The 11,422-nt window shown below is 40.7% G+C and overlaps 1 protein-coding gene across 2 annotated transcripts in view; it reads right to left on the bottom strand.

Moving 5' to 3' along the window:
• CTTN (cortactin) overlaps window positions 1-9,475 on the bottom strand; it is a 25,266-nt gene extending 15,791 nt beyond the window's left edge. Inside the window, exons 1-8 of one of the 2 annotated variants that reach the window (XM_009334542.1) lie at window positions 9,380-9,475; window positions 8,868-8,941; window positions 7,337-7,466; window positions 3,837-3,947; window positions 3,082-3,136; window positions 2,447-2,557; window positions 1,468-1,578; window positions 750-860 (exon numbers count right to left, since the gene is read on the bottom strand). In XM_009334542.1, the coding sequence (XP_009332817.1) occupies window positions 750-860; window positions 1,468-1,578; window positions 2,447-2,557; window positions 3,082-3,136; window positions 3,837-3,947; window positions 7,337-7,466; window positions 8,868-8,941; window positions 9,380-9,475 (799 nt within the window). The remainder of the gene's footprint in view (window positions 1-749; window positions 861-1,467; window positions 1,579-2,446; window positions 2,558-3,081; window positions 3,137-3,836; window positions 3,948-7,336; window positions 7,467-8,867; window positions 8,942-9,379) is intronic. The other variant, XM_009334541.1, reaches the window with a different exon arrangement.
• Between the last annotated feature and the right edge of the window lie 1,947 nt (window positions 9,476-11,422).

Here is an 11,422-nt window from a genome sequence, read left to right as displayed (position 1 = left end):
CTGCTGCACAGCTTGAGGAAAAAAAAGCTCTCAGCTAAGAGCTATGACCATTCCCTACTGCTGCCTTAGAACAGCCATTTTAATATATGGTATAAAATGAGAGCACAAAAAAAAGGGCTTCAGGTAATCCTCTCACAACAAATCTGCTGGAGCATACAACAGAACAATATTCTGAGGATCACTTAATTTTTTTTTTTTTTAAATAATTAATTAAATTTCTTTAAGTTAAGAGTGGTGACAGGCAGAGGGCTCGGGAGCAATCGTTATTTTGCAACTTTTCTTCTGGGTACCAGTATTTCATAGGAATAGGTACCTTATGGGCAATGAGAAAGGACAGCATTAGATATTAGATTTTCCCTGCATGAAAATAGGGGTATACATAACAGAAACCAGAAAAGGGAGATTATTTGTGGGAAGTACAAAGAAATTGCTAATTTGTGCTTTGCACAACTCAACTGAAAAAGGAAAAAAGTAATCCAGGCTACCTGCAGACTCATAAAGCTTCTCCACGGAGAACTACTCACTACGTCTTAACTTTCAGGGACTCAGTATCAGATGCGTTAAACCTGCTTTGCAGACACCAGTACAACCAATACGCAGCAACCGTCCAAACACAGAAAAAGGAGATTCGTGTCAGCTACTGTAGGGCTGTGGCCAACGATACCGGGGGAGGAGGGTTCACACAGGGAAGAGAAACGTCAAAATGAGGGAAGTCAGAAAGACTGGCAAAGAACTGTGAACTGATATACCTTTCTGGGATTCATGCAGCTGCACTTTCTCCTGGTGATCCCAGCCAAGTGCGCATTTGTCTTGTCTGTCTGTCTGCACTCCAAACTTGCCTCCAAACCCCTTTACATAATCTGTATGCATGAAGTTTCAGAAAACATTATTGCAGTTTATGACTGTAAACAGTATTTAATGAAATAACAGCAACATGTTATGGGATAAGCTGCCCTGTCATTAATGATACTATCTTTCACTCTTTTTTTCCCCCCGCTACACTACCTCAACGGAGGGGAAGGATACCCATTCAGTAACTCCAGGATCACGATGCAAGGAAGCACCACAAATCCAGTGAAGATTACAGCATACAAACACGATAATATTTTGAGATTTGAAGAATCTGATGCACTTTTCACCTAAAGCCATATAACACACATATATGTGCGCAACGTAGGTATATAAATAATGAAGGGCTTGATGTTGCCTCTGAATACCATAGATCTGTGCAATTACACATTTATTTCAATAACATCCATACAGACATAAGGTCCTTTGGAAATCAGATTGTGAAACTCAGGGACAGTTTACAATGCCTTCCTTTTCATTTAAGGGAAACAAAAATCTGCATACACAAAGGGCAAACACACATTTACCCCCCCAAAAAAACCCCAAACAAAATATTTTTTCCCAGGCTTAAAAGGCTGATTGATTTGAACTAGTATTTTAAAACAAAATCATAAAAACCTTTCTGTGATTCATGTTTTTCCGTTTTGCCTTGATATTCAAAGCCAACAGCACTTTTGTCCACTTTGTCCTTGTCAACACCATATTTACCACCAAAGCCCTTGGAATAATCTAGAGATAAGAGTGAAGAATTTTGTTTGTAAGTGTTCAATAACAAAATATTGCCTTGAAAAATTGTGATAATCAGACCTGGTAACATTACATTACGTATTAAAAGAAGCACTGACATCCCCAGTTAATCTTGATTCCAGACACTGAAGTCATAAATTCTTCAGAATACATTCTCTCAGGATAGAAAATAAAATAGCATTATATGTAGTTCAACTGCTGGGCGATATCAGCAATTCTGCTACTTGACTCCTTGATAAAATTCTTGAGACACTTATAGCAAAGTGAACTTCAAAAACCATGTCAGCAACAGCCTGGATGCTTTTAAACAAACACCCCCTTCTTCTCTCTAGCATTTCTAGAGTGCAAACATTTCTTTGAGATAAACAGAAAACAGATGGCAAAAATGTCAAAATTTTTCAATAAAACGGTCGATTTTTGATCAGATATGCCTGGAAACCTGATTAGCAACACAATATTAACTCTAAACACTACTAACTCTGATAAATGTTTTAATCTACAAACAGCTGATTCTTTCAGAAACGCTTGTCTGTTGTGGTTAAACTGCTTACTGTCTCAGTACTTTAATCTACAGCTTTTCAAAAGAAGTTGCAAAAAACCTCCAGACGAACCTATGTGCCCTGCTACCAAAGTAATGGCAGTTGGATCATCACTTAAAACCAGTCAGAACCTATGTTTTACGTTTCTTTTTCAGAAGTCAAAGTTTTCAGCAACATAACTTTTATTCAGGTGTTAACTCTCAGCAGGTTAGGAGTGTGACAGATATAAAAAATTAGTATTTTACAACACTGCCTATCATGAATGCCTACTACATCAGAGTATGAGCCTACCGACACGTGCGTCTACTCACCCTTCTGTGACTCGTGTTTCTCAGTTTTACCCTGGTAATCAAACCCCACTGCACTCTTGTCCACTCTGTCAGCCTGTACTCCGTATTTTCCACCAAAACCACTTGAGTAGTCTGCATTGAGAGTAAAGCACAATAAAAATGAAATTAAGAACCCTTTAATAGAAACATCATATCCTAGCAATTGAGGGGGGAAAAAAAGTTATTTCAGAACTGAAATTCACTCTTTAGCACATAAAATAAGTTTAACTTTAAACACAGAAAATAAGATGGGCAACAGTCCTACAGTTTATGATGGTTCCTCTTAAATCTACTCCCTATTTCCACTAGGATGCAATAGAGCAAAGAACAACTCCCAGTCTTTCTCAAATGTCGTTGAACCTCACTTCTAAAAAAAAAGTAAGACTCACGATGACAGGCTAGTTCCTTGTCTTAAAACCTCATAAACTCGTGCAATTGCTTTGAAATTCATTTTTTCATCTTCTCTTCCACCCAAACCCCTCAACATTTGATTCACTGAGAACATCATGTTGAGGCCTCACTAAACAAGGTCTTTTACAAACAGTAAAAGAACAGAGATCTATTCTCCTATTTATAAAAAATGTGTGTCTACAGAGGCGACCACCTCACCACTTTACCTTTTTGGGAGGCATGCTTCTCAGTTTTCCCCTGATATTCAAACCCAACAGCTGACTGGAAGAGAAAAATGCATGTGTGACAAAGAGTTAAATATTAGTAGAAAAACTGCGTGCACTTCAGTGGACAAACAGCACAGAAAGTTCCTGTGTCTTTCCATACTGCTCTGACCTTCTTGATCTGGAGCATAAACACCTACTTAACTTATAGGCCATATTCATTTACATGATAATTTAGGACATGTATTCATGGCAAGGGTTTTTGTCACCGCTTGCCAAAGCAAATTGTACTAGCAACATACTCTAGTCTTGCCAGGTTCAGCAATTCAGTACAATAGGAATTCAGCATTTCCATGCAGGGGTTGTTAAACACTCTTGGAACGGGACACCAATTATCCTGCCCAGTAGCTCATGTTGCAGTACAGGACAAACCATCCCCAAATCCCTCCTCCTTCTGTAGCATTCACGCTCATTTTATCCTCATCAAAGAACACAGCCTGGCTAAAAGGCATATTTTAACATCTCTTTTCAGTTTTCGTTTCAACTCATCTCAATTTCGCATAAGGGCTTTTTTACGTTTTCCTTTCAACAGAAATTTATCTCCCTAACAGTCAGTGTTAGTTTACTTCTAAACTTTGAATACAGCAGGAAGAGCTGACCACACCAGCATTTTAAGGTATCGGAATTTTTCAGCCGTACGTTCAAAATGATAAACACAATCACACTGAGTAGCTGCAGTACAAGATGAGATTGCTTACCTGGTCAACTCTATCGGTTTGTACTCCAAACTTGCCACCAAACCCTTTCACCGAATCCACTTGGGAGCAATGTTTAGAAAGCTTGGATTGGTATTCATGTCCAACAGCTGACTAAAAGAAATTGGAAAGTTCAAAAACAGGCAGCAGTTCTATACAATTCTGTATGTAAGAGAAAACACTGCACCAAGTAACTTCAGGATAAGCTTCGTTACAAAGATGCATCACTGCCACTCTTCCCGTTGAAAATAACTTCCCTGGAAACGGCTACTCACTTGAGAAGTCTTGCACAAGACTGTCACCGTGCTACCAATACAGCCTAGGCAAGGGAAGTGCCAAGAGCGAGCCTGACAGCAATGGATGTATTTTATGAAGACTGTCTTACACTCTGGATTTTTACTTCAAAACCACAGGAATGAAAACAAGAAAGACACAGATGGAATCTTGATGGTGTTCATGCAGAATTTAAAATAAGGATTAGTTCCAGATAAAATACACAGCCGTGTATTTAGGCACATATCAGCTAAACCAGAACTGTAGCTATTAGATTGCAAGCAAATACAACTACAGCTAGGTTTTTCACTGACATTCTTGTAGGGAGGCACTCTGATCTTCTGCATAAATCAAAATTAGGCATCTTCTCTCTATACCTTCTCCTCACTTGCAAAATGGCATGGCAACATGAAGCGGTGCATCCACACCAAGACAGAACTCTCCGTGCTAAAGGCATCCCAGCCCCGCAGTCTCCCATTTGAGCCTGTCCCTGGAACTCGAGCTGAACACAGCAAGCCGAGGCACAGTTACATCGCACTGTGACTGGCTTCAGGTAAGACACAAGGATATGCGATTACACACCTGAAAGTATATCCAGATAGCGTTTGATAGTGTTACGTTAATCTAGTGCTAGGATACCCTCCTAGATCCTGGAATCGATGCTAGAGCCTAGCACCTTGAGGGGTGCTACATAACATAGCCAAAAAATGCTTTTTTCTCGTCCAGTGCCAAAACTGAGCGCTGGCCAGAGCAACTTGCAATTTGCCACTTTGAGCCTGCTGCTCAAATGCATACAAATCCTGCCAGAGGCAGAAAGAGAAGACCTCATAACCTGCTGCACACAGCCGTGTCCGGAGTGAGAGGCTGCACCCTGTGACAGGCACCTCTCCTGACTCAACACCACCACCCGCCCCGTGCAGCACTACCGCAGGTCCCAGCACCCGTCCCCGTGCACGGGGCAGTCGGCATCTGCGGCTGCAGCAGAGCACCCTCCAAGCAGCTGCCCCAAGCTCTGACCTTTAAGGAACGAGAAACTGCTTATCTTGTACCAGTATCAGACAGCTGGGCCAAGGTGAATTAATTTGAGGACACAAGGTGTCTAGAAACCGTAAGTAGCTTGGCTTTTGCAGTATTTGCTTCTTTTCTTTTTTTTTTTCTTTTTTTTTTTTCTTTTTTTTTTTTTAACACGGGTGCTGGGGTGGAACATTCCCAGCACTTCGGAAAGCGAAACGTTACCACACATAATGGTTGAAGTAATTGCCAGGTAACAGAACAAGGATGTCAGTAATAGGACACCACCTTAACTTATAAGCGATATAAAAGCTCCTTTCTTTTCCTGACTGAAACAGTCATACTCTTGTTCATTTTGCAGGTGTTCTGTAGTACAGTAACTGTTAAATGTGACAGAAAAGGCTCCCACCTCCCTTTCTTCTTCCCGTTACATTTATGGAAGATGTGAAGCTCTGAAAACCCCAGGTTTTATGTGGTTTTACATGATCCCTCTTTTGTTATACCAATTGAGGTAGGTAAGGTTTAAGCACGTTGTTTTCTTTACGTGGTGCCAGAACTTTCTGCATTTCATTAAATACCAAGCATTACAACATTCCCCTTTTTAGAAAAGACTTAGAAAAATAGAAAATTTCTTGGAAATCTGTATTTGAGAGTAAATTGCCCTCGTAACTCCTCAGCACAATACTCTGCTACATTTTAAATCAGTTATGGACGTCTGGCATATAGAATGATGTAACTGTTCATTTCAAGTCAGCATCAAGGTTTTGTCCTAAACGCAGCAAAAGCCTGCACCATCGACAACACTGCACTGTAACGCTCATTTACCTCCGGTGAGTCAAGCCTTAATACTAGCACACCTGCACAGAGCCACAGGTACCTGTGAAGGAGAGCTCTCAGTGATTAGGTTTTAGAACTACAGCTATAAGGAAGAAAGCTTTATTAAAAAAATAAGTTATGAACGTCTCCTGCCACCAACACCACTCAGATGGGCACGACCATCGTGTTTTTGCTGATGATTAATTCTGGCCTACAGGAAACAGTACTTGCTTTTGTCTCTTTCTGTTTTCCCATGGACACAGGTGAGGGATAAACCACTGACACCAGAGAGCTACGCAGCTGCAGAACAGGCCTAATGGCTGAATCTGCTCAGCAATTCCTTTCCCAGATTCAAAGGTTAGGTTAGCCTATTTCAAAAGCCCGTTGAGAATTATACAGCAATTTACTCTGGAATACGGGAATCCAGAAAAAATTTAAGGCTGTCAAATTACTAGAAACCCAGAAAGTAAATAAAGTAAGAAAATAAAATCATTCTTATTCAGGAAACTGTTTGGCTCTTGTTTTAACAGAGTACATGAAAGAAACTAGCCAGAAGTTGATATGCCTGTCTAATTATCACACGGCTAATGGAATTACCTTAAGAATCATCACTACTTTTGTTAATAGAGCGTAACTTAAAACAGCCATCAAGTCCTTATGTAAAACATTACCATTTGACTGAAGTACAATGATTTTTTTAAATACTTGGATTACTTGTCACTGTTCACAGTTTGCCACTGGTTAAGAGAGCTGCCCTCTAACTTAGAAGCAGCAGCACACAGCACATCCTTTTCTTGGTTCTTTGGCAACCTCTATATGCATAGAAGAGCTGGCACAGCATTGAAATAAAAAAAATACTGGATTTATTCACGCATGAAGTACTTCCTTAATTGAGAAATATACTTTCAGAAACTTGAACCTTGACTCCAGGGGAATCCACCCAGGACATAAGCAAGTCGACTTGCTCTAAAGACAGAGCACGCATCAAACAAAAACATGTGGGGCCACTGCACATCCCAGAACTTCTCCTCATCGTTCACAGATTCCTAATTTGCCACCTGAAATACTTGCTCCTGATGCTTCAAGTGCTTTAGTTCACCACTTTCTGTAGGAGCATCTTGATTTAATCAGGGAACAGAGCATGATGGCCTGACAGATTTGGGTAGCAGTGGTTACAAGTGTTCTTGTTAGAGCACTGTAAGAGCGATGCTTCTGCCCTCAAAATGGGGGCAGCCACCACTGTATACAGCTTATGACATGATCTGAGCTTCTGTCTCCAAACCTAGCAACGTTGGAACAACTTTGCACCTTCAACAAGCTTAACTCACATACATAGTTGTGCTGGCCACCGGCAAGGCAAGGCGAGGCTTATAATATCATCCCAGGGAAGCATTCATACTTACTTTATCCATGCGATCTTGTTCAACACCGAATTTCCCTCCATAGCCATGGGAAGCTTTTGGTCCTGTTTCAAGCTCCTTCTCTTTGAGGTTCTGGTGTTCCTGGAATACGTTCTCTCTCAGCTGATGAATACTTTAAAGACAGATAATTAAGCAGCAAGTTTTACTATGAAAGTTTCAGAAGATAACTTCAAAAAGATGCAAAATAAAAAGATGATAAAAATATCATCTTAAGTAAAAGTTGGACAACTTGTATTTTTCAAGCCCTTTCCATTTTTTCAGTGCACAGAGCACTTCATCATATTCTGAGAAACAGAATTTATTCCACTGCAAAACATTGTCTGGAAAAAAAAAAAAAAACAAACCACCAAACCCAAAATGAAAGTGTTGGTTTTAAGACTAACATGGAAGGGTATTTTGCTATTTGAACAATCAATTACCTAGAATTTATATGTGCGTGAAACGTATTTTCTTCTCATATCCTAATTTAAGTTCTTTCTGAGGCTTTTTATTTAGATGGCAACTTTTCAGAAGAGGGATCATCTCTTATCATACAGTCCCTATGGTAACGGGACTCTAATTCTAACTGAGCATTTTGGACGCAACTGTAACGCAAAATAAGGATGCAAGGAGCCATGCACCTCCTCTCCCCCAAGTGTTCCCTTGCAATATGCAGGAACTGAACTTACGGTAGTGCAGGCTACATACAAGAAGGACAAACCAAGATGGTCATCTGTACCTTAAAACACTTCCCACCTGAGTTTAAAGCTTCCTCGGGCGTAATTCAGCCAGTAGGCGTCCCCACTGCACTCCAAATAGGGCAGAATAAAATTGATCCCTGAAGTAAGCCACATAGTTCAGTCTCTCTCCGTTTGCAACACTGATGACATTTATTCTTAGCTTTATACCACGAGGGTTGATGCCCCAGAAATACACAAGCAAAACCAAAATGAACATCACAATCACAGATATCCTAAAACTGCTTTAAAGTTAAGTCTTAGAAACTTTTCGTAAGAAATACAAGATTCAGAAGACAGATCATTTCTGTCTCACACAGCCCTCCATGATGCATTCATTTGCTTTTCTGCCAGAGGGCTCAATTTGTTACTTTGCCAGAATTTTTATGAGTTTGGTAGCAGTTTTCTAAACAAAGCCTAAGAATTAAGGGACCAAATGCATCCTTAAAGTACCAAATTGGAGCTGCTCAGATCACCCAACACAAACTTCTCCCCTGGCCGTATTGGCTCTTGCACCAAAACAGAACAAAGAAGCCTTCCAGACACAGAGAGGCAGGAAAAATAACATTTCCACTTACAAAGAAAGATTTAAGAGTCCCTACGCCCTATTTCTGATCTTAATTTCAGATCCGAAGACACTGACATATTTGAAAGACCAGCAATCTGGCAAATAATCAATCTTCTATGGAGACTCTTGTTTTAATTATGAAGATACAAGTAACCGAGAACATGAGTTGGTTATTAAAAGTTGCCTAGGATTGTGACTATTAATAAATTTAAAAAGAGAGCTGCTTTACTTGATGTGCTCTTGATGGCCGGATCCTTTCACAGTTTTAGCTCCCCAGCGCTGTTCTTTCTCACTCACATCATTCTGCGAAGGACACACACAAAAAGAGTTAAAAACCCAAAGACGTTACTAGTTATCTGCACTTTAGAGTTGACAGCAAAAGCCTTCAGCCATTGGCGAGGTCAGAAGAGTCAGAAAAGCAGTTAAGACCACCTTCACTTCTCTTCTGCTGTGAGCCCTGTGCTTTGTCCACTGCTGAAATGCATGGGGCAACACAGTCAGCCCCAAGAAGCTGCTGCTTCTTGACGCAGAACTCTTCCGTACAGACTTCCCTGCAGTACCCAGCCAAGGCAAGGTAATTTTGTTAATCGCTCACAGGCACAAACCCCTAATTCTCCCTCCTTCCAGGAACACAGTCCTGTCAGTTTATTTTGTGGAGACATAGCCTCCGCCCTGAAGAATTACTCTTTAACGTGTTACATAACACACTTCTGCTGAGTCGACAAAATTCGAAAGCCATACCACAAAATCAGGATCCGTCTCCCAGTCATCGGCTCCGTCATCCTGATTGACAGAAATGGTGTGGCCTGCAGTAGCCTTCCACATCTGCAACACCATCAGAAGAAGCACTGTCACACTCCAGTTACATGGCAACTCATTGTACATTATGTATAAGCTGATGGAGACGCAAACCAAAATTCCCAATAATGTTATTTAACCACATAAACAGAAGCTATATTTGCAGGGAAAGCAGATTTGACCGTTGCCTCTCAGGCTGCCTTCTCAAGCTGGTTTGAAAACCCTTTTTAGTTTTCCTACTGGCACTGCAAAAAGGTTAGGAGCAATCGCTGACATGATTTCAAAGAGAACAAGGAAGTCTTTCCTTGCCCAAATTAATATGCGTCTTTTCTTCATTCAGTGCACTGAAAGGCTTCTCTTCAAACAGGTCTCCAAACCAACATCCACTTCTGAAGACTGCTGCTAATCCTAGATCCCGGGCGTATATTTAAGGCATAGGAATAGTTGGGTTTTTCCCCAGCCATTAGCAATCATGAGCATGATATTGTTCATCAGGCGGTATAACCTACATGTTTCCTCTGTTGTGCAATGAGTTTCAGCATTATGAAAGAAATCCAAACAACTGTAAGAATTTGCATGCAATCTAGACATTAGTCCACCTGCCTGCAACAACGGAGTACAAGAGTTACTGCGTTTCTCAGCTAATCCCTTGTGAAATACGTACACAAACTCAAGTGTCTTATCTGACTTTCAGGAGAAACAGAGGGCGAGTGCTGGAGCACTGACAGCAGGAAGCAAAACTCATAAAAAGGCAAGCAATAACATCTAGAAACAACATTCAACGCTTTTAAGCGGCTAATGATTTTGGGCATCTCACTTTCTGGAAACCTTATCCCCCATGGAGTATCAAGTTGGACACTTTTAATTAACACTTTGGAATGTGACTAGTGAGCAGAATACCTGACTGGCCTGGTGCTAGTGGCTGGATTTTATACCCTTTATTCTAGGTAAATCAAAACAAATAAATTCTAAAAAGCAAAGCAAAAACAACAAAAAAAGCTTTCTGTTCTCCCAGCTTTTTCAGGTACACGAGTCAGAGGAAGGATTTCTTTTCTTCATCACTAGAGTTCAGTTCTTTAACATACCATCGTTTTGTCCACTCACCTTTATCTTTCTAATTAAGAATAGATTATAAGGATGATTATCATGAACTACTTCATTCACAGAAGCATAATTCAGTAGGTGGACTGAAAACTCCTTTTTAAACACATAACTAATAATCTGTAGCCAAAGTGCACAGGCAAAAAAACCACCACTTGCTCTACAGCCTGACAGAATGAGCTGATGAGCCAGTTTCATGGAGCATTTCAGAAATTTCAGGACCGGTAACAAGAATGAGAGCAACTGAAAAACTGATAGTCAAACACCAAGGTAGCAAATGACAGAGCAGCCTGGAAGGAGGGTGCAAGAGCAGAGCAGATGACACCCTGACAAAGGAATAGTACGTTTCCCCTTACGCTTCTTCAGGTCTCCCATCTCCAAATTCCTATGGTAATTAAGGAACTAGCATTTGTTATATTACTTAATATCCAGAAAACTTGGGAGACGACATGTTTATAATACAAGCCTTTAGAACACTGGGATTTTATCATTCTCCTTAGAATATCCTGTCTAAAGCCTCCTCTCACGTGATCATGTCTCAGGTTCTCCTACTCTCTAGTTTGCCACGTGGCCTTCACTAAAATCAAATCTCTCACCAAAGAAAAAGAGTGTTGGAAAGCAGAACCGAAGCAGGTCAATAATGAAACTCAACGTGGGGTCCAAGTTCTAACTTTGGAACCAAACACAAACCTATGGTCGCTCCTAAGAGGGATGGCTTGTATCCCTCCCTCCGTGCTCCACCACGCTGGTACGCTGTGCAAGTCGTTTAGAAATGGAATTCAGGTGACAAGAGCTGAAGTGCGGGTACACAGAGCACGGTTACTCTATTATTTCGCGCAACACACAACTTTTTTCCCCAAGTAGGTGGTTCAAGCATTCACTTGA

This window comes from Pygoscelis adeliae, unplaced genomic scaffold, assembly GCF_000699105.1.
Source record: "Pygoscelis adeliae isolate BGI_AS28 unplaced genomic scaffold, ASM69910v1 Scaffold171, whole genome shotgun sequence".
Taxonomy (NCBI): domain Eukaryota; kingdom Metazoa; phylum Chordata; class Aves; order Sphenisciformes; family Spheniscidae; genus Pygoscelis; species Pygoscelis adeliae.
This window is presented reverse-complemented; position numbering and strand designations above follow the sequence as displayed.